General features: G+C 36.7%; 1 protein-coding gene and 1 long non-coding RNA gene across 3 annotated transcripts in view; one reads left to right on the forward strand and one right to left on the reverse strand.

Moving 5' to 3' along the window:
• Positions 1–26,080, forward strand: part of LOC127516744 (uncharacterized) — a 58,973-nt gene extending 32,893 nt beyond the window's left edge. Inside the window, exons 3-4 of one of the 2 annotated variants that reach the window (XR_007931070.1) lie at positions 15,922–16,046; positions 25,941–26,080. This is a non-coding gene — a long non-coding RNA (uncharacterized LOC127516744). Of the gene's footprint in view, positions 1–6,089; positions 6,227–15,921; positions 16,047–25,940 lie in introns of those variants that run through there. The other variant, XR_007931069.1, reaches the window with a different exon arrangement.
• Positions 5–27,985, reverse strand: vax2 (ventral anterior homeobox 2). The gene is given in 5 exon segments (XM_051901586.1): positions 5–6,439; positions 6,441–6,524; positions 22,533–22,720; positions 25,931–26,790; positions 27,657–27,985. Coding segments are annotated over 4 exon segments (930 nt in total). The 5' UTR covers positions 26,181–26,790; positions 27,657–27,985; the 3' UTR covers positions 5–6,031.
• Between the last annotated feature and the right edge of the window lie 6 nt (positions 27,986–27,991).

Consider the following 27,991-nt stretch of genomic DNA (forward strand, 5'->3'; position numbering starts at 1 on the left):
CAAATTACATAGACATATATTTATATGCATATGAATAAAAACACATGTACATATTGTACAATATCTTGGCTCTTTAGCCAAACCATGAGAAAGGCTCTTTTGCCACAGAACACAAACTTCTTTAAATAAGTGCAAATAGTTAATGAGACAAAGAATTGTAAAGCATTTATATTTTTTTTTCCATTCATTTTTTTCTGTAAGATCACATAATACAACATGAAAATACTGTGCAAAGACATATATATGTACATACTGTTTAAGTGTTTTCTTTATTTGTGAGAAGCTGGTGCCATTATGTAATTTTATTATTATTATTATCATTATAATTACCATTATTTTTTGACACGGTCACACAAATGCTGTACTGCCAAAAAGCTTATGGCTTACTTACACATAATCTTTGTGCCAGAACAAGAGCACTGACCCTTTAACAATGGAAGGAAATGTGGAAGTGAGATAAAATAAAAAATAAAATCTTTCCACACAATCACAGCAAACTCAAACCACATTTTACAATCATATCTGAGGCAATGTTATTTATATATACCGTCTTTGCTTCTTCGCAATACTGTGAAAACATATTTCAGGCATATGTTTCATGATTAAAGGGTTGAAAATGCTTCTTTTTTTTTAAATATAATTTTATAGTGATGGTAAGGATCTTTAGTACTCTCTTTAAAGCCGTTTACAAAGAATCTGCTGCTTTTTCAAATGTACAGGTCTGTGAGATGCTTCATTTTGTTGTATCCTCTCCGTAATAAGTGTTAACAAAATGACTAACAAGTCATCATTCTTTAAGGAAACATTTTGAGAGATGTCACTGAAAACCAGAGAGTGAGAAAAGAAAATGGGTGTGTTAAGCCTGGACTGTATGCGCTAATGTTAGTGAGCCAGTGTCTGTCTCAGCGGTTCAGGCTGAATGATGCTGTAATGAATTATACATGATGCTTATAGAAAATAACCGTGTTCGACAACAACACCACCACCACCACTGCCATGAGACTTTTTATACACAAGTTAAGATCCATTTGCAGTCAAGCTGTATAAGAAGCTCAAATCATGTCCATGTCTTTCTCTGTCTTCTTCAAAAAGCAATGGCAGAGCAATTCAATAAGGTGACATGAAATCTGTTACAGCCTGACAGCTTGATAGTTCACCAAACAATTCTGTCATCATTTACTCACCCTCATGTTGTTTTAAGCCTGCATGACTTTCTTGCTCTTGGAGCATTTAATTTACACTACCAGTCAAAAGTTTGGAATAATTAAGTTTTTTTTTTTTTTTTTTTTTCTTATGCTCACCAAGGCAGCATTTATTTGATCAAAAGTACAGTAAAACAGTAATATTGGTACAATTTGAAAGAACTTTATTCTATTTGAAATCATTTTAAAATGTAATTTATTCCTTATTCCTTAATCCAGTCCTCAGTGTCACATGATCCTTCAGAAATTATTCAAATATGCTGATTTGATGCTCAGTTATTATTGGTGCTCAGTTATTTATAATGGTTTTTATTAGAATCAATGTTAAAAACTGTTTTCCATGCAAGTACAGTAAATGGAGATTGGTGCTTTCAAGCTTCGAAAAGCAACTTAAAGGGTTAGTTCACCCAAAAATGAAATTCTGTCATTAATTACTCACCCTCATGTTGTTCCACACCCGTAAGACCTTCATTCATCTTCAGAAAACAAATTAAGAGATGCCCAGAAAGCTACTAAAAACATATTTGAAACAGTTCATGTGACTACAGTGGTTCAACCTTAATGTTATGAAGCGACGAGAATACTTTTTGTGCACCAAAAAAACAAAATAACGACTTTATTCAACAATATCTAGTGATGGGCTTGGAAGCTTTACGAATCTTTTGTCTCGAATCAGGGGTTCAGAGCACCAAAAATCACTTGATTTCAGTAAACAAGGCTTCGTTACGTTGTGTTTTGATATTTCAATAGTTCACGTGACTTCGGGAGTTTGAAACGCGATCCGAACCACTGATTCGAAACAAAAGATTCGTAAAGCTTTGAAGCTTCATGAAGTAGTGTTTTGAAATCGGCCATCACTAGATATTGTTGAAAAGCTGTTATTTTGGTTTTTTTGGCGCACAGAAAGTGTTCTCGTCGCTTTGTAATATTAAGGTTGAACCACTGTACTCACATGAACTGTTATAAATATGTTTAGCTTTCTGGGCATCTGAAAGTGTTAATTATCTTGCTGGCAATGGAGGCCTCACTGAGCCATTGGATTTTATCAAAAATATCTTAATTTGTGTTCTGAAGATGAAAGAAGGTCTTACGGGTGTGGAACGACATGAGGGTGAGTAATTAATGACAGAATTTTCATTTCATTTCCTTTAAAAGTTTAGTCTAATACTCATCCAAATTGTTGTATAACTTTCAGAAGTTTTAGTGCATCGCTTGTACATTCTTTAACATTTCTCATTTGTTCTATAGAAGATCCACCGTTCCATGGAAGTCAGTACGGGTTCAGAATGACACAATGATGAGTAAATGACACAATCATCATTTTGGGCTTAATTGTTACTTAAAAAACGTCCAACCTATGATACTGTCAGAGGATAGTGATGAAAGTACAGTGTTGTAGTTGATCGACTAACAGGCCACTGAGCAATGGCACTAAAGGCCTATTCACATTAAAGGGGCGTTCACTCTCACAGCAATTTCAGGGGTCAAAGTGACCAGAAGTCATTAAGTTTTTGTGAGAGTTCACAAGTTTATACGTACATGAAATCAAAATAAAGTAATTCGTATAGTAATTTATGCGTATTTGGCGTGCTGTCCTGGGGGGGGCAAAGAGTGAGGTGATGGGGTGGTGGAGGGATGCTGTGAAACTTGTCGCGTAACAGAGGTGAGCGACGGCTTTATATACTGGCTTCCTCTTGCACTGATTGGTTGATTACCTGAACGTGCGCCTCCCGAATTTTGTTAAATAAAACTTCATTTGGAGATTTAGGGGTGACATACTGTAAGTGGCAGCAACTGTTGAGCAACAATGTTAAATTGAGTTCAAACTTTAGGCACAGAGACTCAGCAACTTTCAGCGGCTGAAATCGCTGTCACTGTGAACGCTCCTTAAGAGCAAAACAAAAAAGTGCAGACGAAAGGTCTGTTTACCCTAGAGCAAAGCTAAAAAGCACTTCACATGCTTTAATGCAAAATACAACCCCAGCTCGCGTAATGCAAAATAAAACATCTGACAAGAGAAATTTCAACCCAACCAGACAGTAACGATTTCACTCAGCACAGGTGCATCTATTCTGTCAACGAAATCTTATTTGTTAGTCTGTTTTTTTGCCACACAGGAAAACATTTACTTTCAAATTTCGTCCCAATGTGAATAGGTGCATAGGATTTTTTTTTTTACTTGTTCATGAAAAAATGCTCAGTAGGCCTTCACCAGACAGCCTGCAGAATAATCTTTTAAATATGAAACTACTGCATGTGTCCGCATGTGTTCAAATAGCTTTGGTGTATGATTTCATTGAATCAGTTTAGAAGTTGGGAAGTTGTTGCAGTAGATGTCTTTAGCTGTCTTTCAACAAACATTAACTGGCAATGTTTGGGGAATTTGTTGTTACCGATATGCATGGTAGGTTTTGAGTGAAGACAACGTCTATTAACATAAAGTGCATCGGATTCATACGGAGCCCCCAAAGGGACATGATGGTGGGGGAAAAAAAAAAATTAGCTGATTAATTGTGGGTTGTAATTCTGCAGTCATATAAAGCATGAGCACAAGCACCAAACTGACCCAGCGACTTTAGCATCCATAACTAATACTGACAGGAGGACAAAGATCATAATTTGGGATGGAAACATTTCTAAATTTCACTAATACCATAATATTCTTTAAAGAAATCATTCAGTACCATGGTATATCTCAAATTACTTATTTGTAAGTATCTATTTGTACATAATAGCTTTGATTCAGTTTCCAAACCTATAGTACTGCAATGGCAAGCAATAGTGCATGTAAACTGCGGTCGGTGTGTCTTAATGATTTGCACATACTCTTGTTTAAGATCTCCAGGGTAGTGTTGCACCAGCCATTCATAAGTTCTTTCTTAAATTGGAACGTAAAGTCCACACTAGAGGCTTAGTAACTACTAGCTAGTTTGTAACTAACTCTGTACTTTATTGAGTTGCACCATTTGTTCTTAAGGCAGAACGTAGCTAGTAGGTCCGTAAAGTAATGCGTAGTCGCATAATATGAAGTTTCCAATAAATACGATACTACTTAATCATGGAAAACATTATAGGTATGCTATTTTATATGTAAATAACATTCAGAAACTGTATTTGGAATGAATAAGCATCAGTAAATAAATACCGATACAAGATGGCTTTTATTCATTATGACTGATTTCATTTGACATGCACAACACAAAATGATGCACACGGAGGTGCGCTGTAGATTGCGTTCGTGTTGAAGAGCCGCTAACAAAGTAAGTTTATTCGCATAATGTAAAACAAGAGCTTATTGATGCAGTTCAGTCAGTCTGCCATTTTATTCCAACCATTACTCCTGATTGGAGGCTTCTGTAAATATTTAGTTTATACGTAGAGTTATGCTTCAAGTAAGTTTAATGGTGCAACGCAAAAATATCTAGTAGTGCCTAAGTTGTAACTTAGTGCCTCTTCAGTCAAAACTAGGCTGAGTTGTAACTTACGCACAGTTGGTGCAACTGGCCCCAGGTGCTGAAAGGCTTAAAGTGACTGGCAGTCTGTCTTGGAAGTCAATAATTAGCCCTTTGTGTTGAATAAATTTGGAAGCAACAAGAGGAAGCATGTTATAGGGGCAATATAAAGATGTTCAGCCAATGGATTAGGGCATCACTAACACTTTCAACTGAGAATTTCATGTGTTACAAAGAGAAGAGGAAATATTTTAAAGGGGTGTGCATTGTGACAGCTTATCCTTGATGAGTACATTTTGCTAAAGACCTGTATAATTTTCCACACACTTAAATTTTCTGCAATTAGTGTTGCATCATTGCTATATGAATAATCATTCTGTCCATTGAACTCTCATTATTACCATCACCAAGGTCCAATGCGAAATAAATGCCACAAAATTTGTCAGTGCCTTGTTATTGTTACTGTACGTTCACTCAGGTAATTCTCTCATTCTTATACTTTCATACAGACACACATTTATATCGACAAGAAGCTCCCCTAGTCAATTAATTTAGAGCAGCATAAAAACGTACCACATTGTTGATCAATCATCTTTTTTTCGTCCATTTCTTCTTGTTTTTTTAACACCCATTTGGAAACAAACTCGCAAAATAATTTTGCCTTAGTTACAGTTACATTTACAGTGTTTTTCCATCATTCACAAAGAATAAAGGCCAGTTCACACCAAGGATGATAACTGTAACTATAACGATAAACATATAGCTTTGAAAATCATTCTAAATATAAAAGAATAGCAGAGTCCACAACAAAACTGTAAAGATATCGGCACAGAGGAGCGATGTTGTTGAAATAGCATTCAGAATGATTTTTATCCAGCTGATGAACTATAAAAACATTGACAGCCGATCAGAATCCACCCTGCTTTAAAGCATTTAAAGTGGCAGGCGACAAAACTGCAGCGCGTTTCTAATAAACAGAACGTTATAGTGTGTTGGTGTGGACGCTAATATAGTTATCGCAATAGTTTCTTTTCTTAGTGTGAACATGCCTTAATTCTGAGGCTTTCTTCACCACACATGTAATGCAAAAATGGAAGGAAACCTGCAGACGACAAAATTCACCGAACAGCGATGCTTAATTACAGGCTTCGTCCCAAACGCTCCTCCTTACCGAGTGATGGAGTCCGACTGGCCTAAATTTGGTTGTAGGCACGAGCGCTAGAGAGGCCAGTGAGATGAGGATCCGAAAGTGAAGACTATGTCAATCTCTTTCTGTTAGTTTGCGAACCTCCGCTCCATCCAACCGGCAGTTCACGGCACAGGTGAGACCCCTGAGACAGGTAGAGGGGGGAAGGTACCATTAGGTAGGGAATGCTTTTAGGAAACTGTCTTCTTCCCACCTAACTCCCCGTCCTTACGCTCTATCCTCATGTAGGGCTCGAACGCTGAGGATCCGCACCCGTATCCCGATGGCAGTTCGTGATGGGTGCCACCCAGGAGAGGCATGGTAAAGCAAAGCGAGGGCGGTGGCACTCCCAGGCGTGGCGAGGGTGGAGTGCCACCTAAAGACAGCGACAGTCCGAATGTCCCGCCACCACCCGACCCAGGAGCTGTGGTGGTGCTACTCACCCCAGAGGAAGTGGATACGGATGGGCTGCCCAGTAGAGAGCCATTGCCGGGGTGCGGGTGAGCCAGCAGCGGGTTGGGAGGAGGTGCAGGCGCAGGCACAGACAGAAGACGGCCCTGCTCCAGGAGACGCAGGATGTTGCACGTGGCAAGGGATTCAGGAGGTGGACGACGAGCGCTTGTCAGTGTCCTTGGTCTGGTCCTTCTTCTGTTTAGTGCGGCGGTTTTGAAACCACACTTTCACCTGTGAAACGACAGCGAAATTTTTAAATATATCCACATTGTTTTTCAAAGCGGAAGCGAATTGCCAATGCAGTACACTAGCTGTTTGAATTCATTAAGATTCACCAAGACTGCATTTATTTGATCAAAAGTACAGTAAAAACAGTAATATTGTATAATATTTTTACTATTCAAAATAACTGTTTTCCATTTGAATATATTTTAAAATGTAACTTATTCCTATGATGCAAAGCTGAATTTTCAGCATCATTACTCCAGTCTTCAGTGTCACATGATCCTTCAGAAATCATTCTAATATGCTGACTTGCTGCTCAGTTATTATTGGTCTTCAGGTAATGATAATGGTTCTTATTATTATCAATGTTGAAAATTTACATAATATAAAGTGCATCAGATTCGTATGGAGCCCCTAAAGGGACATGGTGTTGGAAAAAAATGTTGAGAGGAAAAATAAGTCAACACTACTGCGTTCCTCCAAGAAACTTTGCATTCGCTCGCAAAATGTTTGTGTTCCCACAATAAACTTTGCGTTCACTCGCAAAACGTTTGCATTCCCCTAGGAGCTATGTGCACTCACAAAATGTTTGCAAAATGTTTTCGTTCCTCCAAGAAACTTTGCGTTCGCTCACAAAATGTGTGCATTCCCCTAGAAACTGTTCACTCGCAAAACGTTTGCATTCCACTGAGAAACTTTGCATTCGCTTATAAACCTTTTTTTTTTTTTTTTTTTTCTCCGCCTTAATGTTTTTGTGGAAACCGTGATACATTTCTTTTGAAACTTTATAAATGTCTGCACAACTGTTTTCACATTGATAATAATAATAATAAATGTTTCTTGAGCATCAGATCAGCATATTAGAATGATTTCTTAAGGATAATTTGTCAAATGATCACTTACAAAAATAACACAACCTCCTACATGGTTTGTGGTGTCATTCATGTCTGTATAGCATGTATTACTTCGAGTTATGTGACAAAGTTTTTTTGGGGGTTTTCAAAAGTTTTTTTCAATTTTTTGGGTTTTGTGTTTGGAAAAACGTGCAAGCACCACTAATCAGGGATTGTCTATTCAACAACACTGACATAAATGCGATGCAACAGCAAGGCTTCTCCTTATGGCCTTCTTGAAAAGTGAAGATCAATGAAGCATGTTGAAAAGTGCACTGAACTCATGTTAAACTGCTGCTGACCTCAGGTTAAAAAGTGCACTGAACTCTGCATGTCCTTGTCCTGCATGTTTAATTGATACAGTGCTGCTTTAATGTAGAGTGTATTCTGAGGTCGACGATGGGTCGAGATCAAGCTCTACTCATAAACATAGAGAAAATCAGGCCTATGAAAAATACATTTCATCCTGACCGGGTTTTTACCTGTCACCTGCTGCTTTGTCCCACCCTGGGGACCATAAAGGAAGAGACAGTCGAAAATGCAGCTATACATACGCACAAACGCATCAACACATCGCAAGCTCTCAGAAATGCACATTCACACTCATTTTCTCACTCTTAATGTTTAGAGCTCTAGAACATGGGATGATTGAGGTTCAGATCCCACTTCTACGAACCACAGCCATCGAGCAGAGCACTTAACACTTGTCTGCTCTGTAAGAAACTTTTGGCGCTTTTCTCCGTATATGGAGATATCCATGCTCAGAAAAAAAAAAAAAGGATTTTAGCTGTGCTACAAGTGCTTTAGACTCATTGACATACAGTAGACAGAGGGATTTTAATAACATGTCTACAATATTTGCTTGAGGCAATTTGAAACAATATTTGCAGTCTGTTTTAATTCAGTGATTATAATTTGGAATGAAACAGGATATTCAATGAGAAACACCTATTGTGGGACTTTATTTTATCCATTGAGAATTGATTGAACTTTAAAAAGGGTTTGAAACACCACCAGCAACCATTGGTTGAAAATTTAAGAGGCCTTGATGACATTAGTTAAAAATGAACATTATTTCATTGATGAAGAAAGAATAACATGCTCCAATGAATCTACAACCTACTAAATATGTTATTTCAAAAATATCCTGAAAAAAAAAAAATGTATAGAGGTTTTTTCTAAAATATTAAGCAGCACATTATAAAAATAAATGTTTTTAGAGCAGTAAATTAGCATATTAGAATTATTTGAAGGATCATGTAAAATATTAAATTATTTTAAATTGTAGTAATATTAAAAAAAATAATAATAATAATAATAGTTTGTTTTTCCTATATTTTAATCAAGTAAATGTAGCCTTGGTGAGCGGAAGAGATTTCTTTAGAATGACAATGTGTATACAGACACACACACACACACACACACACACACACACACACACACCACATTCCAAAACAGGTTGTAAACAGTGTTTCACGTTAAGCTTTAAAAGCCCAGACGTGGCTGGTCAGTACTTGAAGGATATTTCAAGCATTCATTTACGTCACACTGTTTCAGTCCCTCTCATTGGTATAAACTGCATTCATTAGGACGCTATAAGAACGAATGACCCCTGGACCTGTATTGTTTACGTGTGTATGAGCGTCTTTTGTTGACCTCCGTGATGACAGCAGTTCTTGCAAACGCACTCAGGAAATTAATTTCAGTTTCTGTAAAACCTGTAAGTTGCTAACAGCTGAATAAAACCCGGAGCAAACTGTTTCGCAAGCAGTAATAAAGCTGAGGTCTGTAAAACTGAGATCATGGACTCGGCGTGGCCATTAGTGTGAGGATAATGAGATTGTGTAGTGATCCCTTAGAGCTTACGCGAGCTTGCTGATGCTGTGTGTTCCAAGAGTTCATTAATAGTTCGATGTATTTAAAAGTATGCAAAATACGTATTTACAGGCTCACCTTGTATATATTTAAAGCATTTATTCATATAATCTGTGTATGCAGTAGGGCTGCACATTATTGGAAAACTGTGATCATTTCTGCTATATATAAATGTTTATAGTCAACATTTGAAGTGGATCAAAACCTTCCATCGAAGTTGTCCGACAACTTAGTTCTTAGGGCAACTTTGATTAACTTTTTTGATCCACTTCAAATGTTGACTACTGTATATATATTGTGATATGAAAAAAAATGTCACCAGATGACTTGAATATTTTTTTATTTTATTTTTTTTTTGGAAAGAAATAATCATTCTAGAATGATTGGGGTGATTTTGTAGGTGAGTGAATCTGCATAGAAAATAATGTATAAAATTTAAGCTGCAAGAAGTGATGAAAGGGCCCTCGCGCCTGTGCCACTGCCACTGCCACCCGGTGGCTTTAGGAAAACAGAGTATGGTGTGCAATATGCATTTAAGGGTGTACTCAAACTAGGCATGGTTGCCTTGAACCGAGCCCGAGCGCGATTGTCCCCACTCCCCCACTGGCCTGCACTCACATTGCACTTAACGTTCCGGCCCAGAGCACGCTTACGTCATATACGAAAAGTGTACTATCCAAGTAGTAATAAAGATGTTTGCTGTTGCGCACGCAAAACGCAGTTAGTGCTCACATTGCATGCAAACCACGCTGAGCCCAGCTGAACCGTGCTCTGGCCCACCTCTTCCAGGCGGGCCAGGGATGGCTAAACGAACCGGGCACAGTACGGAGGCCTTTAGATTAGACTGAACAAATATGATGTTTATCTGATAAAATCTCTATGAGGAGTTTAAAGTACAATGTCTGGAAATGGCAAAAACTGCAAAAATTTTGCTGAGAAAATTCAAAATATCTCACTTCCTGTTGTGTTTTCAGATTTTGCAACCAAGGACTTTTTTGTAGGTATTGGGCTGTTAGATGTGTCTACCAAATTTTATACCTGTCCGTGAAACGTAGCGCGAAGGGCACTTAATTGAAATTATCTAGGTGGCGCTAATCGAGCCATTGTGCCACACCTAATTCTGAAACCCATATCAGATGTAAATTTTTACCACTTCTGATGTGAGTGCAAAGTTTCATGAGTTTTTGAGCATGTTTAGGCCCTCAAAAATGCGATTCAATTCGGAGAAGAAGAAGAATTGACTGAGCAATTACAATAGGGTCCTCGCACCATTGGTGCTCGGGCCCTAATAACACTGCATAGTCTTCACTGTATAAATTAAATTTAATTCATATTTGTTAATAGCTAAAAAAGTGAATTTCTTTGTCTGTTGTTGTTTGATTAACATTCATGACACAGACAGCAGCAGGAATATTAGGCTGCTGTCATATTAACACCGAATGCACGGATTCACAAATACACAAATGTTTAAACTGACAGGACCTAAAACACATGCAAATGATAAATGTTTACTGTATGATGGCTAAACTTTACAATTAATCAAATAATCAGATGTGCTTCGAACCGTGGGGCCTGGTTCGTACAGGTTAACGATCTCTATACTTGACATCACACATGCTGCGATATGACTATCACAAATGCGCACATCGCGATATCGATGATAAAACGATATATCGTGCAGCCCTAGTATGCAGTACTTCAAAGGACAGATGTTGCTTTTTAGCCTATAGTGGGTGGAGCTTAACTTGTTTTAGATTACAAAACTCAGCCGTAGAAAAGCATTCAACTTGACTGCGATTTTAAGCAGTGTAAAAGAAAAAATGTTGAAAATGGAGTAGAGGAGAGAAAAGACAAAAGCAAATCTCTTCAATCGTACATCTACACTATTGGAATGAAATCCTCTTTAATGAGATCGAGGGTTCACTGCTGGGGCAGAGATTACTAAACGCAGGATCTGCATGACCTGGATTTGGTCCCTCGCCTGCGGTATCTCAATCCACTCCACTCTCGTTCTTTAAAACGAACTCAGAATCAGCACAATGCACTGGTGCACAATGAACTCCAGTACATCAGTTCATCAGATCTTTTTGCTGTCCTGAAACCATATCAGTGCTCCTATAATTTGAGCTCCTACATTCTCCACCATAACCTTCTCTGTGTACTTCCATGTATGTCGTTCTTCTGTGTTTGTAGACATAGATGATGGTAATTTCATGAACTGTAGACAGGGTAAATGGTGTATTTAATGTGGCATAAATGAAAATGAGGTTGTAAGTCTGTTCAAAGGGGCTCATTTATGAAACATGCCTAAATTGTACCTTATTTAATTTTTACATAAATTGATGCATTTTGGAATTTTAGATTAATTTTACACAAATTTCAGCTCATGTTTCATGAATGAGGTCATTTTAAATCCCCGAATTTTAATTTAAGTATGCAAACATGCTGAAATGCAATGCAATTTAGATTTGAATATTGGAGTAAAATGAAAATAGATAGATGGATGTATAGAGCGATGGATGGAATGACGGATAGTACGGATGGATGGATGGATGGATGGAATGACTGCTAGAAGATGGATGGAATGATGGATAGAATGATGGATGGAACAAAGATGGATGGAATGATGTTTGGATGGATGGATAGATGGAATGATGGAACAAAGATGGATGGATGGATGAAATGTTTAGATGGATGGATAGATAACAGAGCGATGGAATGACGGATGGATGGATGATGGATGGAACGACGGCTAGGACAATGGATGGAACAAAGATGGAATGATGGATAGAACAATGGTTGGAACAAAGATGGATGGATGGATGAAATGTTTAGATGGATGGATAGATGACAGAGCGATGGATGGAATGATGTTTGGATGGATGGATGGATAGATGGATAAAATGTTTGGATGGATAGATGGAATGATGGATAGAACAATGGATGGAATGATGGATGGATGGATGGATAAAATGTTTAGATGGATGGAATGACGGATAGAGCGATGGATGGAATGATAGATAGAACAATGGATGGAACAAAGATGGATGGAATGATGTTTGGATGGATGGATAGATGGATAGAGCGATGGATGGATGGATGGATGAAATGATGTTTAGATGGATGGATAGATGGAATGACCGATAGTACAGAAGGATGGATGGAACGATGGATGAAATGATGTTTAGATGGATGGATAGATGGAATGATGGATAGAATTACGGATAGAGCAATGGATGGAATGATGGATAGAATGATGGATGGATTTCTTCAGTAAATTCCTCTTCCTGTGAGGTGTGGCCAGTTCAATTCAAAGTCATTAACTGAAAGGAAGTCGATTTTTCAACACCCTGAACAACACATTGAACATCCAAAGAAATGAAATGTTTACAAAAAGAGTGAGATGAACACCTGTTCGTCTGCTGATCCTTTTGACACTTTTGTTGACCCCGACCAGAAGCTAAACTGCCCGCTAGCTGCCCTCTTGATCCTACACATGTGATAACGCCATGCAGCGTGAAGGCATTCTGGTTATTCGGTGACCACTCTGTGACCTCTCTTCTTTGAAAAGCTTATAGGTCATTAATCTCATGCATCTTTTCCGAGGGATTTTTGCTTTAGCCGAGGCCGGAGTTGATGTCTTTAGAAACTCTCTTGGCACATAGGCTGTGCCACAACATATGGTTTGAGGTGAACATAATTGTGCTATGATATCCAGCTTGCAAACGTTAGATGCTGTACACACATTCTGTAACATGCAGCACACCTGTAGAGTAATGTGGTTATAGAAAGGAAAAATAAGCGTTATTGCATGCATATCTCAATTCTTTCTTCCTCCCTTGCTGCATATTACCTGATCAGCCTACCCAGTTGCACCTGTGGACCCTCATGCTTCATACCCTGACACTTCTTCCAAGTTTTATCAAAGCACATGTTTGCGCAGGTTCAGCCAAAGGTCAACCCGGACTTACCAATGGCTGGTAGATATGGCTCTATAATCCTCCTAACAGCAAAAGCATTTGGACTATTATTAGTTCCCTTCCCCCAGCACTACTGGCTGACTTTGCCCTAGTGCATATGTGATCAGGCAATTAGGCTTACCATATGTGGGCAGATACTGTTAGATTGTGCCCTCCCAGTGGATTAAAAGGCATCCCTGCTGAACCACAGCGCCTCTAGTGGTCGACCTTCAAAAGCACAGTCTAATAAAGATCTTCAATGGAGCATTTGACACACTGTCATGATGCATTCCCACCTTAATTAAATTATTTTCAATTATTTAATGTACATTTAAAACACTGTACATTGTTATATTAGTATTTATATTAAATTATATTGCAATTATTTAATTTTTTTCATGTACATTTAAAACACTATAAGTTGTTATATTATTATAATAAAAAAATTAACACGGATATGAGGGGGTTTCGGTAACACTTTACAATAAGGTTCATTAGTTAACATGAACTAATAATGAACTGCACTTATACAGCATTTATTAATCTTTAATAGTTAATTTCAACATTTAATAATACATTATTAAAATCTAGTTAACATTAGTTAATGCACTGTGAACTAACATGAACAAACAATGAACAGCTGTAGATTAGTAAATACAGTAACAAATGTATTGCTCATGGTTAGTTCATGTTAGTTAATACATTAATTAATGTTTAACTAATAAACCTTATTGTAAAGTGTTACAGGGGTTTCTAATACAGCCACTGACCACCGTTCTCTCTGGCTTTCATAATCCATCTCTCTCCATTTGTTTGTTTTGGGTTTTTTTGTTCCTATTTTTGGACAATCATGAAAGTGCTTTTTTTTTTGCTGTTGTAGCAAATAAATGCAAAAAATTGCTTTCATATTTTTTTTATTATAATAAGAAATTATTATTTTTATTATTTCTTTTATAAACCCAATCATATGCTAAAAGGGTTTAGGTTGTACAAAATCGGCTCTCTTTTAATTAACGTGTGAATTTAATTCTAAATGAACACCCCACATGAAGTTAAATTGGAATGACAGATTTATTAGAATTTATTGAATTATAACTTAAAGAAATTCAACATTCTGAGAAATAAAGTATTCTTCGTTTTAAATACAATGAAATATATAATCTAAATACAAAACAGATAGCAGTTCTATCCATATCCATCTTGGTTCGATCTGTCAAGCACCACTAATTAATATTCATTAGACCTGTCAGTGTTCAGTTCTGAGGCTTTTAAAGCAGAGTTGAGTGTTGTAGTTTTCTGTTCTGTCTGATCCTATCAGATAATTGTATTACAATCAGGCCAGCGAATGACAAACCACAGACTTACATGCAAACACTATCGGCCCCTCAATCTCATCAACTTTTCCGCTCCTCTGAGGTATAATGTAAAGGCCGGACCAGTGCATGCCGGTTAAAGGTTAACATGGAGCTAAGTGTATTGGCTTCCTTTGATCTATAGCCTCTTCCGAGTGGGAAAGTATCTTTGACGCTAAAACCTGTTGGAGCAAGACTTGAATTTATTGTAACAAAAAGGTGAAAACTTAAAACAAAACTGTGATTACAAAGTAAGCAGTATAGAGTAGTATAGGTCAGAAACTGTCTCCCTTCCCACTGCCATTGCTACATCACTTCCTGTTTAAAATGGCTGCCTACAGGAAAATCCTAAAATGGGTGCAATTCATTCCCTTTAAAGTGGAAGTACAGAAATATAGTAACATATAGTAAAGACATTGAGTTACCCTATGGTTCTACACAAATGCTGGGTACACACCACAAGATAATCAGGCTGATTTTGGGCCGATTTCTCCCCTTCCGACAATCCTAGGTAATGTCCCGATTATCTTGATGGTTCTACAGATTATCGTATCAGATTTTCCTGTGGTGTGAGGTGTGTTAAGAGTGACTTAATCTGCTCGGAAGAATGTTGGAGGCGCCCCGACCATTCAACATGTTGAATATTTCCGATCAGAAATCCTGATGTGTGGGGGGAACCCCGAGGACAAACGCACGCACGCACGCTCTGGAGATTATCACGTGAAATGAAACAATATCCAATCAGAAAGCGAGCTGACAGAAGAAAGAAGCATAACAAACACAGTCATGGCGCAGCACAAAGTTAAATGGATATGGACAGCAGATCTGGAGATTCAGCTTGACAATTTGTGGCAACAGTGTTTATACAACGTGTCCAGTAAAACATACCAAAATCATTCCAAACACTTTCAATGCAATTTCTTCCTGCCTATCATCCGTCATGTTTATTCTGAAGTCTCGAGAGATTTTGCGAGATTTTCCTTGTTCACAGTTAAAAAAATCTTAGATTTAACTGTTTTGCTCCTATAGTGTGTGTGGTATGCCATGACGTGACAAAGACAGCACACCACACACACTATAGGAGCAAAACAGTTAAATCTAAGATTTTTTTTATCCTCTTGTTTGTGGTCTCTCACACTTTGAAAATCTTATAAGTTTTCAAAAATCTTTGAGGTCCTTACTACTTTCTGGTTACTTTCAGCTTACAGAACCAACCATGTTCAGCTATGAAACTTACCTGCCAACACTGTCCACTAACTCTGTCCCCTTTAAGCTTTTAGATTGTCTAAACTGGTGTCTTTCTTTCTCTGTTTGCCTCTTCTAGACCTCATCTCTTCGCGCCAGACGTTACGCTACTTTACATGCTGTCTGTAGAAGAGAACAATGCACAAGGAAAGCATTCGTCAGGTCACCAGCTCAGCAGCGACGTAGAGCAAGACATGATTGTCAGTGAGTAAAAAGCAACATATCTATCTAGCTATCTATCTATCTATCTGTCTGCTTTTCCTTCTAAACCACACTTCTCCCACTTAAACTTCTCCATTTGTTTGTGGCTTATACAGCGTTTCATCCATTAAATCCATGGCTTTCTCATTTTTGAACTGAAAGCAACAAAAAAATGGTTAAAAAGTGTCAAGAAGGCCAAGGGATCTTGGGAATGACGATCACAGCAGAGCCAGAAATAGTAACATTTAAGTGCATCATATACAGACAATGAAACTGCATTCAGTTCATAAATATTCATCTATATGTTCTTAGGTATTTGTTAATAATATCAAACGCAAATGCATCAAATGGATCCTCTGAATTGGATACACAGTCAAGGTAAATACAGAACAGAAAATAAACCAAGTTGTCAGATTATGCTGATTGACATTGGCTTTTCTTCACCAAACAATGCATTCCCACCTTAAATCCCATTCAGAGTGAACCATTTCAGTTGTGTGCAAGAGTCCTTCTGTTCTGTCCTTGACTGAGATATTTTATTTAAAATGATAAAAAGAAGAAAAATTGCACAGCTCTGGCTTGGATAAACACAAAACCAGTGAGGAAAAACACAGACTATGGACAGTGTTGAAGTCAACAACATCTTCAGCCCACTTTATATAGCCTAACGTAATGCTAAGTGAAACAGGATGATGTTTCTTAGCCCAAAACATTAACGGAAACCCTAATTTCAAGGTAAAGAGAAACACAACAGGCTCTACCATTTTTGTCATTTTTTTTCCCCCCATTTTGTTATTCTTAAATATCATCAGCACAAGAATTTAAGTGCATGTATGAGAGCGTGAGAATACGTCTGCGTGCCGGCAACATGCCAAATGTGTTCTGTCCTTGATTGAGATATTTTATTTACAAAAGACAGAGAAAAGAAAAATGCTAAGTCTCTGGCTTGATTAACACAAAACCAGTGAGAAAGACACAGACTGTGAACAGTGTTGAAATCAATGACATCCTCACCGCACTTTATTTACATATGTCTGAGTGAAACAGGATGTTTCTCAACCCAAAATATTACTGTTAACCCCTAATTTTAAGGTAAAGAGAAACAGGCTCAGAAGTGTAAAAGCTCTAACAAAAGGGGGGGAAAAATGACAAAAATGGTATTCTTATATCATTAGCACAAGACTCTTTGTGCGTGTATGAGAGTATGTCCGTGCTTTGCGGCAACATGCTGCTGGCTGTATTGATAAAAAGATTGAGCACACAGTCTTACTCAAGGCTTTCAGAACTGCCTATTTAATTCCATTAAAGCTGCGAATTCAGGCGCGATCAGATTTAATGTTTGCCAGCTTTGTTTGTAAATCAACCTCACCCCAAAAAATGTCCTGCCCGTGTTTATTCTATCAAACATGTTTGCGTGCTGCTGCGTGAATGCTTTACAAGCTAATAAATCATAATCTGACTGTGTCGCCTTTTATCAAAGTGTCCAGGTTGAAGTCAAGCCCTGCGTTCTGCTTATGTATATTAAGGCCACACTGGTGAAAAAGACTCATTGTGCTCTTCTCTGGCCCTGAAGAGAGAAACGCTGAGGTGAACTGTCACTCACTCGGCTAATAAAAAGCTCTCACTTTAATAAACACAAAGAAACAAAGTGCTGCACAAAACCTGTTTATTTCCTCGAGCTTTAAACGAGCAGGTCAGGATGCTGCGGCTCAAGCTGTAGTTGTTCTTTAATTTATTTTTTCTACGAGCCTCTATTTTATCGCCTCTCATTCAATGATGCCAAGCCATTAAAGCACGATTGAAATAAGGTTAACAGTTTAATATAAAGCCCTGAATAAAGGCTCCCGAGTGAAGATTCAGTCTGTATACAAATTAACAGCAGCATCTCGGATAATAAATATCTAGCAGACACGGGATCTGCTCCATGATCAATGGGTCTACGGTGTCTGGATACCCCATACGGTCATGTGCGGTTCAGGTGCCCTGCTGTGTTATGCTGGAGCGGGGAGCCACCTGCTGGGGACGGGGTCTGGGCAAAAACCCATATTTTGATGGGAATTCCTATGAGTTTTAATACTTTACATTTTCCCCATATGTAAAATACTAAACTAATCCTCCGAGAAGCTGCAGACGAAAAGTTATGAAAGCTGCATTTGAAGCTTCATCTTCATCCTTGACAGTGTTACACACTCATCAGCTCTATGAATTTGTAATGCAAAATTAAAAGTTGAATAAACTCCTTGAATAAAGTCCATTATTGATGCCCATAAGAGTGGTTTCCTATATACAATTACAAAAAATTACAATGGTATCATGATGGTGTCATATGGTAATACTATGGTACAAAATGACTATCTATCTATCTATTTCTATACACTGACATTATCCTGAGGAAAATCTCTCATACCTTGCCTATATTTTGCATTAATGTTATATATTTCCTTGACAAAGTAAAGGAAAAAAGGCTCAATCTCATGCATTATCGTTAAATTCGATCTAGTTTGAATATAATATGAACCTCTATTCTGTTCTTACACAAGACTGGCCGGTTTCTGTTCTTATTAAATCACAATAATAGAACAAAATTAATTCTACATTGAATATTGGCTGGACTTGATTCCATTCCAGTTTAAACAGCAGTTGATGTAAGAAAAACCAGGACTTCTCGAAACCTTAATATACCGTCACTTTTCTCAAACGAGTCATTGAGTCCATTTAGAATCACGTGGATTGGGTTTGAAGTCAAAACAATAAAAGTTTTTGTTTATTTTCGATAGATGGCCGTTTACATTATTATTTTAATCACGTGGTTTTTTTTGTTTTCTCTTTCAGGAGAGATTCACAAACTCAGTGAAAATGTGTAAAGTTTATCACGATGTGTTATAGTGCCATTGCAAATGTCACACGCAACAAGTCGCGTGTGCGCGCCTGACAGGAGATGTTTCTTTCTTTCTTTCTTCCTGCTCCCGATATCTCGTTAAATGCCTGTTTTTACAACAATCAATTGTACTATATTTCTGTGCATCATTGTAAATCTTTAGTATATCATTAATAGTGTTGGATTAAAAAGAGATAAATATGTATAATATTGAATTATTTAATAATATTGCGATGTCTTTCAATATCACTGTTATTGCACCAGTAGGAACACAACACCTACAGATGTCACCGTGATGCCAAAGCATATGAAAATGAATGCGCATTAATTATAAAATGATTTAGCGTTTATATAGACTCATAATTATCCAAAGGCTAAAAACGTTGCATGTGCACCACTACTTCAGGTAAAGTTTATTTTGCTTTCAGAAAATATTAGAAATTATAAAAAAAAATAAAAAAAAAAAATATTTACATAGATAAATATTTCAGGGGAATAAACTAAAATGCAGATATATTTGCCAATCGCATTTTGCGCCGAAATGGAAGCTGATGCACCAAGGGGATTTGTATGAGCGTGAATGAATATGAATTAGTATTAGCACTCACAATCTGTGTTATATATGTAAATTTCAAAAGCATTTTCATTCAAATGAAAATGGAAGTGCTTTTTGTTGTATTGAACGAATTAAGTGTCTCCAAAGTCATAATTTTACCACTTTGGTTGACCATTGCTGAAGTTTTACTGCATACACGCATCTGTTCAATAAGACTGAAATCATTTCAGAGAAACGATTTATTTATCTTTTGAGGTTCAATTAAAATTTAATCAAAACAGAATATGCTGATTATTTTCTTCAGAGTTAATGAACTCTGTTAAGCTGCGCCTGGTGGCTTTTGCCTCGTTATTCATAATTTCAATAGTTCGCGCTGCTTTGACAGAACTTTTGACACTGTTTTTACACTGACCGCGTGTTCTTCAGTCCAAGACGGAAATTCAGGCATTCAGCAAATTTATTTTAAATAGTTTTGATTGCAATGAAAAACATACGTATATTAATATTAGAGATTACAAGAATTCTATAGAAATGTTATACAATAAATATGCCGGCGTAATTTTGCCAGAGCCAGTAATATACACTTTTCAAAGCTGACTGTAGAAGTTTTTGATTTGGTTTGATTCTTGCCATCCTTTGACGCGTATCGTATTCATATACTTTCAGGGATCATCTAGAGATTAATGCTAAGAGAACTGGACTGGTCTTTATTATGCTTTTACCATTTTAATTATCTAGTTAATTTTGAATGGTCCTGCAGTTTGAAAAATATATATTTTTAAGTAATAATATTCCATGTGTATGCGCTCATTAAAAACTGTATGCATAATAATTTATCGTTCTAGATGTCACAGCAGGTTCCGAAAGTATTTCATATCAATTTACCCATGTCTAGCCAAAACTTACAAAACATAATTTTTATTTGTTATAACCATAATGCTGTTGTTGTCTATGGATTTTCCCCACAAACTCCATGTGTTTGTATGTCAAATATATCATAGTTTTTTACAAATTCACTTACTAATATTTCCAGCTGTATTAATGATCTCAGCCATGCGCCCCTAGTGTTAAATGTCTGACCTGCCGCCAAACAAAATATATATTTGATGGGTATTTTTTCTACTTGCTTCATTTTAGGAAAACATATTTAATTGTACACTATACAAGTATGCAGATCCATAAGGAATGGGGTTTTTATTAATTCATTAATTCGTTTCAATTCATTTATTTCTAATTGGGTGACAATTTGTCAGTGTTTTGTTTGGCTCAGATTAAAACATTATAGCAAAGCATAACAGGCGGGTAGGCAAAGTTTGAAATGGCTCCATTAATTGTTTCAAAAGGCTTGTAGAAATTTTAATATTAATAGTTTTAATAAACCCGTGCAGGTGCCAATGCGGTGAAACCATTGTTTGAATTAAATCATTGCCAGTTTATTTACATTTGTATTGAATCATCATCTTTTTCAGATGCAACTTCATGGTGATCTAAGACCCATGTTCTGTGCAGTAAATTGCTTTGAAATTACTACATCATTGTCTACTATTTATAAAAAAAAAAATACAGCATTAAACCGAAATTGCTTGTGTTTTGAAAATTGAGCCATCATGAATGTCCATATAATAGCCTACCTGTGCGTCTACACGTTTTTGTGTGATTATTGAGGTGATTTATACAGGATATTCTCTGTGTAATAGTCTATTTTGACACATGCCTGATATAGTTATATTACATGGCCAATAGGTGGATCCGTGAGTAACAACTTCGTCGTTTAATCGTATGAAAGTTGTTATTCGATTTTTTAACACAATTTGACTAAAATCGAACTCTGAAATAAATACAACTTTATAAATTCTGACAACTTAAAGGAAAGAGATAAGTAAATCGTTCAATCTGAAGGGATGCAGTTCGTAATGCATGAATGATGACTGGACAACTGGGGCCCCATTTTTTTCTCTTTTTTTCACGTCTGGACAAAGAAATGCTCCGCCCACTAACGCCCACTGTGCGAATACTAATTATGAGTATTGTGCTCATAACAATGGAGGCTGACATGCAGCATTTGTAGACAGGAGATTGTTAACTCTCGCGCACGATTTGACGTCTATATACTCGTTAGATTTTTGCCAGTTTGCTACACCATCTGTAATCTGCAATTGATTTGACAAAAAAAAAATTATATATTTCAGCGTTGGTTTATTCATTATTTTTTTTATTTACATTTACTTATTTTCCGTTTATTACTAATTAGATTTAATACGTTTTTCATATCCCAACTTGTATATTTATCTTGAATATTTAACTTATCTTGAATTTATTTATGCATTCCGTCAAACCGTCCTTTGTATTAAAAGATATATATATATATATATATATAGATAGATAGATAGATAGATAGATAGATCACGTTTTTGTGTGATCTATTGAGGTGATTTATAAGGTAAATATACAGGATATTCTCTGTGTAATAGTCTATTTTGACATATATATAATCTCATTGAGGATATTATGAGGATATTAATGCATTGTCACGTAAAATATTTTTGTAGTTTTATAATGGGTTGTGTTACTCGCACTGTAAAAATCAAGAAGAATGTGCATATTATGAGCCATTTTTAAAATCTCCAAAAGAAATGTTGAGGTATCTTGCGGACTCTAAAAAAAAAAAAAAAAAAAAAAAAAAAAAGAACCGTAGAGCTGATGTAAATACTTTTTTTTTTTTTTTTTTTTTTTTTTTAACAGACTGATGCATTAATACAATCCCCTATATATCCCATAACCGCTTTATATTGGTACAATTTATATATAAAAAAAGAACTTTAAAAATCGATAAAACAACTATGATCACATTTAATCACACAATCAAATTTAATATTGTCAATATTAATCAATACAATTTCGCCTACAAAATATACATAGCCTAACAATAATCATAATCAACCATGCAACAAAATATTTTATATAAATACAAATTTGTGTATTGCATTAAAAAGCAGCATCTTATTCAGAAGCGAAGCACACTAGCGTGTCTATGAAGCTTTAATCCGTTTCGTACCTGAGTTTCTGAAAGATTGAGCTGTCTGGCGAGCTCTGTGCGCTCGCGCCCGACCACGTACTGACACCGCTGGAACTCGAGCTCGAGCCGGTAGAGCTGCTCCGCCGTGAAGGAGGTCCGCGTGCGCTTCGGCCGGTCTAGGTCCAGGCCTTTCGGCAGGACAATCTCCCGAATAGTGCCCTTGGCGTCTGTTAAGCACACACACAAGAAATTATTTACTTTTTTGTGTTGAAAATAGACCAATTTCTCTTAGATTATTAGGAGTGGGAAAATCCCTTTCTGAATAGGGTAAATATATTTGTGACGTGTTTAAAAAGCTGGATGAGTGACATGAGTGCGAGTGCATGAGTTTAGATCTTTTTTTTTTTTGCATGACAGGACATATTAAACAATGAACTTAGTTCAATATAAAGGTTTGTATTGCTTGTGATTCCTAAAGACATTTAATTATGGTTAGTGCCAGCTTAGAAAAAGTACAAGTCAACTTGTTGAGAACTGTTTGTTTATGGTGGGCAGAGTACTTTAATCCAGATTTTATTTTATTTTACCAACATGCAATTTCTAGAACACAACTCATAAGTTTCCAAAGGAGTTGCCAAAGAGAAGTCTACTATCTTGATGATTTTGCACTCACTACTGATGAGTTAGATTGAAATGGCATCATGTTGTATTTGTGGATATTTGCGTTGGTCTGACGTTGGATTAAATAATGAAAATGTATTTACATTACAGCATTTATGTTCGTATTCATCCAGGCAGACCAAAGCAGCTTAACAAGAAAGCACATATTAGTTGGCAGTCACTTTAAGATTACTTTTATAAACATGAAACATAATTATCAACACAGCATTTTATTGATATCACGACTAACTAACATGCGACATCAGAAATCATGATGTCAAATTAAGGCAGATGTCTGTGATAAATGTGGCGAAATGTTCATATGCTCAACACCATGATGCAATTATGCCTCATATGTCATGGATAATACATTTTTAAGTCAACCAAGTTAAAATGCAACAACTTTATTTATCATCATATCATTAATTTACATATCACTTTGAATTAAATAATTAAAATTAAATATCCAGGTTGTTTTGAGTATTTGTGCATGAGATACGCAGACTGTGCAACAGTATCGATTAAATCGAGGAAGATTACTATCCTCAGGTAAAGTAATTCAATTATATATACAGAACTTTTCCCAGCAACCCCGTTCTTATTCCATAATTTTAATGAAACCACATAAGTTTTTTGAAATAAACATTTTTAAATGATTTTAAACTGGCTTATCATTGATTTGAAGAAATTGAATGTACCAATGACTGACTTCTTTTGGCAGCATTAGACCTTAGAAAACACCAAAAGTAAAACAGCACCAAGACTTTCACCTCAAACTGCACTATTTTGTAATAAAGACGCTTTAGGGGGGGAAAATCATACACTGAAATGAGTCATATCTGTCAGGTTGGGAGTACAAGAAACTTAAATCCTAGCTTTGCTGACTTTTTCAGAACTTCAAAAATTGTCATTGCTAATTTATATTGGTGTGATATGATATTATTAGAATGGATTTAATTACCTCTGTTTTCTAAAATGATGTGGTGAAGTATTAATATTTAGTATGACGTCCATAGCTCCGCCTATCTGGATGTCTGCCTGGCAACCAAGCTCAATATATAGGGTCACACTTGGATGAACTGTAATATCACAATAAGATTAATGGTATTTGTTTATGTAGAGCAGTGAAATAATAATGGAGAAACCTTCTGTAATTGCTTTTTCCTCACTGTTTAAAATCAGCGCGAGCCCATTGGCCCATGATGAGACAGACTTGCTGACCTTTCAGTGACCCTGGTTCTCACGAGGACTCCGGCACATTCAATCGTGAGCTTTAAAAACAAATAGTGACATTGTGGGCTTACAGAGCCACTGCGCCGCTATTGCAGGACTCGGTGCTCTGACAGTTTGTGGGTGCATTAAATTTCATAAAGCATAGTGGAAGTTACATGTCCATCTGAATGAAAAGTCTTGGTACTTTTAAGAGCATTTATTTATTTAATTTCACTGATGTGTATATATTATAAAATCAAATTACACAAATATCACAAATATAGGTAAACTGAAAACATACATGCACTAAATAATATCAAAAGCGTTGATATTAACAATAATCCGGCCCAATAAAATAAAAAAAAAATAATAATAATAGTCCTTACATGGTGCAAACACTTCAGATGATGGTCAAATATTTAGTGCATTGATATCTTTGTATTATTTAAGCACTATTAGTGCCGTTTTATTTTCCAATTTTGACTACATTACATGTTGCTCGTCTTTTCTTGTTTTTAAAACTGAAATATAGGAAGACGAAACAAAATGCATAGTGAAGATGAGGTGTAAAATGATTTCTAAGTGATATTGGCCTATATTAACGATCACGAGGTGTAAGTCATTAAACATTCCCTAAATTATTACTTTTTTTTTTGCATGGACCTTTTTCTTACTTTTTGCTCTATTCCCGTTTCTCAGTTTTACTGCGTTTAAGACTTTACCTGTGTAAATAAAATGTGCTTTCCAAATAAATATATATTGTGGATTGTGTTAAAAAAAAAATACCTAACCTACATTTAAAAAAAAAATGGGCCACATATTTAGATATTTTGTGAATTTAAAGAACCGCTTTCGAAGAGACGTAATGTTTGCATTTTTATGTTTCTGCTGTCGTTGTTAATGTTGTTTTAGCCTCTATTTATTTTAGCTCTCACACACACACACCGACATTTAAGGATACACACAAACTAAACTCAAAACTCATGTCTGAAGGCTGTAGTGTACCAGTAGTTCATATGACATTAAGTACATAATCCCTTTCATAATTTCAACCAATATAAAAGACAGACCTCTCGAAAACGTTTACATTTTTATGTATTTTATATTTATATCTATGTGTTATTTTTAAATAACATCACTGCATAAAACTGTTTTAAATATTTGTTCAATTTCAGATATTGATGTAAGCTGTTATTTTATAACGTATGTAATGAGCATCTTTTTAATATTTGTTGTGGCCTATTAGCAGTTTATACCCTCAATTTTGTGCAATAATGTTTGTATTAATGTGTGTCATTGTAAAATGTAATCTCAGATATTTTTGGTGTAGGCTAGGCTACATTTAATACTAATAATCACAATAACTACGAGAACTAAATAAAATACAAAACAGAGACATTGTTTTGTGTAAACTGAAACGGATTTTGTCTGAGGCAATTATTGGACATTATTTAACATTTTATAACTGCATAATACCTGTTTTAAACCAAACAGGAAATGATTCACTATTATTGAGAGTGAATATTTTAATCCCACAGATTTACGGTAAATATTCTCTCCCTCACCTCTGACCAGAATCCTTCGACAGTAGTCTGGATCGACTCCTAAAAGTTTATCGTGTCCATCCTCGCTAGATGAAGTCGGTGTGGATGACGATGTCCCCGGTGTGTCGGTGGAACTCTGCACAGGTGACCGGTTCCCCACTTCCGTCCGGCTTTTGGAGTCTCTGCCGCGGTCACGGCACAACGAATTGGATCCACAGTGGTTTCGGTCCTCGGCGATTCCATCGCCCATACTCGTGGCTTGATCAAACATCTAATAATTGAACTGTTTTATGTGTCCACTTAGTTTTATTGGGCTATTTTCAGGTTAAATAAATAGTGTGCGTAAGTTCTTTCCTGACAGAAATGGGGAGATTATTCCCAAAACAACATCAAATTAGAATCCAGCCACAGACTCCAGCGACGGAACCGAGTTTCTGCCCAAATATTTTAGCATGTTCCGGCATCGGGCGTCCATGCAGGAGGAGATGTATAAAGAAGGGAAGGAAGGTTGAGGTGGAGGGGGCCCTGTGGGCAAGTGGAAGGACCCTCCTCAGCTATAGGATCGCGCTCAACCCAAAATGCATTCTGCATATATGCGCTGGTTTCAAGGTCTATGACCGAGGCACTGGGAGGCGCTTCACTGCTTAACCACGTATAAGTAATTCCACACAACAAACATGGATCCGAGCAGCGCAAACTTTCCCTTTCCCCCCGTACATGACTTATATAGTCAATTTACTCGTTGACTGCACTGGGTGGGGGTTTTTTTTTTCGTATTTGCTCTGTGCTCTACAAGCTCTGGAGAAAGAGCCAGCGGATTTCAGGATTTCTTCGGGAGGAGGGAGGCGGTCATTTTTACGTGGGACCAAGTCAGGAATATCCTAAGACAAAATGCATATAAATAAATAAACGGGCCTAATATCGGTCTGATAAGAATATTCTTAACATAATCTGTTGGCTACAGCCGTCACGTAAACATGTAATTCCAGTAGAGTAGAGTAGCCTAGTATATATTTTTTTACTTTGACTGACAGCAACGACGTCACTTCCGGACTGTAATCCATCAATTGATTGGTAAACAGAGAAGAGTAAGAGCACGAGGTGGTTTAAACGCCCGTTAGCGTTCAGCGAAATGTGAATGAAACTGTCCCTGTTGTCTTTAGACTTTGTTATACTCGGTAAGTAGAATAGACTTGACAGTTAGATCTCGCATTTTTAATTCAGTTTCTTTGAAATCGCGTTTGCTGAATAACGGACAAATTATGTGTGCGGATGCGTCATGTGATTATAAAGTAAGCGCCTCGGACTAAAATAGCCTACGGCACGATAATTTAATTGTTTTTAAAGTCTTTTAAACTAAATAATCAAGGAGAGGAACACGCCGAGGGACGTAATATTTATTCTGCAGAAATAAATGAATAAACTATTAAGTAAACTTAAACTTTCAAACTGAACAAAATCTAGAAAAGAAAAAAAAAAAAAAACTGGTGAAAGGGTGTTTTCGCAGTGACGCCACAGAAGAACCATTTTGGTTCCTCAAAGAACCTTTCAGTGAACAGTTCTCAAAAGAAACATTTTTTTCTTACTGTGAACTGAAGAACATAAAGAACCTATTGTATATTGGAAAGGTTCCATGGATTGATTCATGGAACCATAGATGCCAATAAAGAACCATTATTTTATGAGATGGAATACATATTATGCGCGTTATTGTGCAAGTATGAACGAAGGGTTTGTTTGTGTTTACCTCAGGGTGCACCAACCGCAGGTGTTCATCTCATCATTGAACCGTTGCCATAATACACAAAAAACAAAATTAGAATCTTTTATCTGAGTGCGCAGTCCCATTATGGAGGCCGCAATGACATAATTGCAGTTTTGCCACTTTCAGCAGTGTTTATCATTCAGTGCCGAAATGGCTCATTATTGAATTCAGCTGCTCAGCACAGATTAAACCGTGAACGTGATGAATGGAGCTGTCACTCACTTCCTCAAACCAACAGTACAGTCAAGAGAGGTTTAATTGCCTCCACTGCTCTCTGGCCCCACAGTCTCACACACTGGCCCTTTCCTCCAACACAC

The sequence above is a fragment of the Ctenopharyngodon idella genome, chromosome 7 (assembly GCF_019924925.1).
Source record: "Ctenopharyngodon idella isolate HZGC_01 chromosome 7, HZGC01, whole genome shotgun sequence".
Classification (NCBI taxonomy): domain Eukaryota; kingdom Metazoa; phylum Chordata; class Actinopteri; order Cypriniformes; family Xenocyprididae; genus Ctenopharyngodon; species Ctenopharyngodon idella.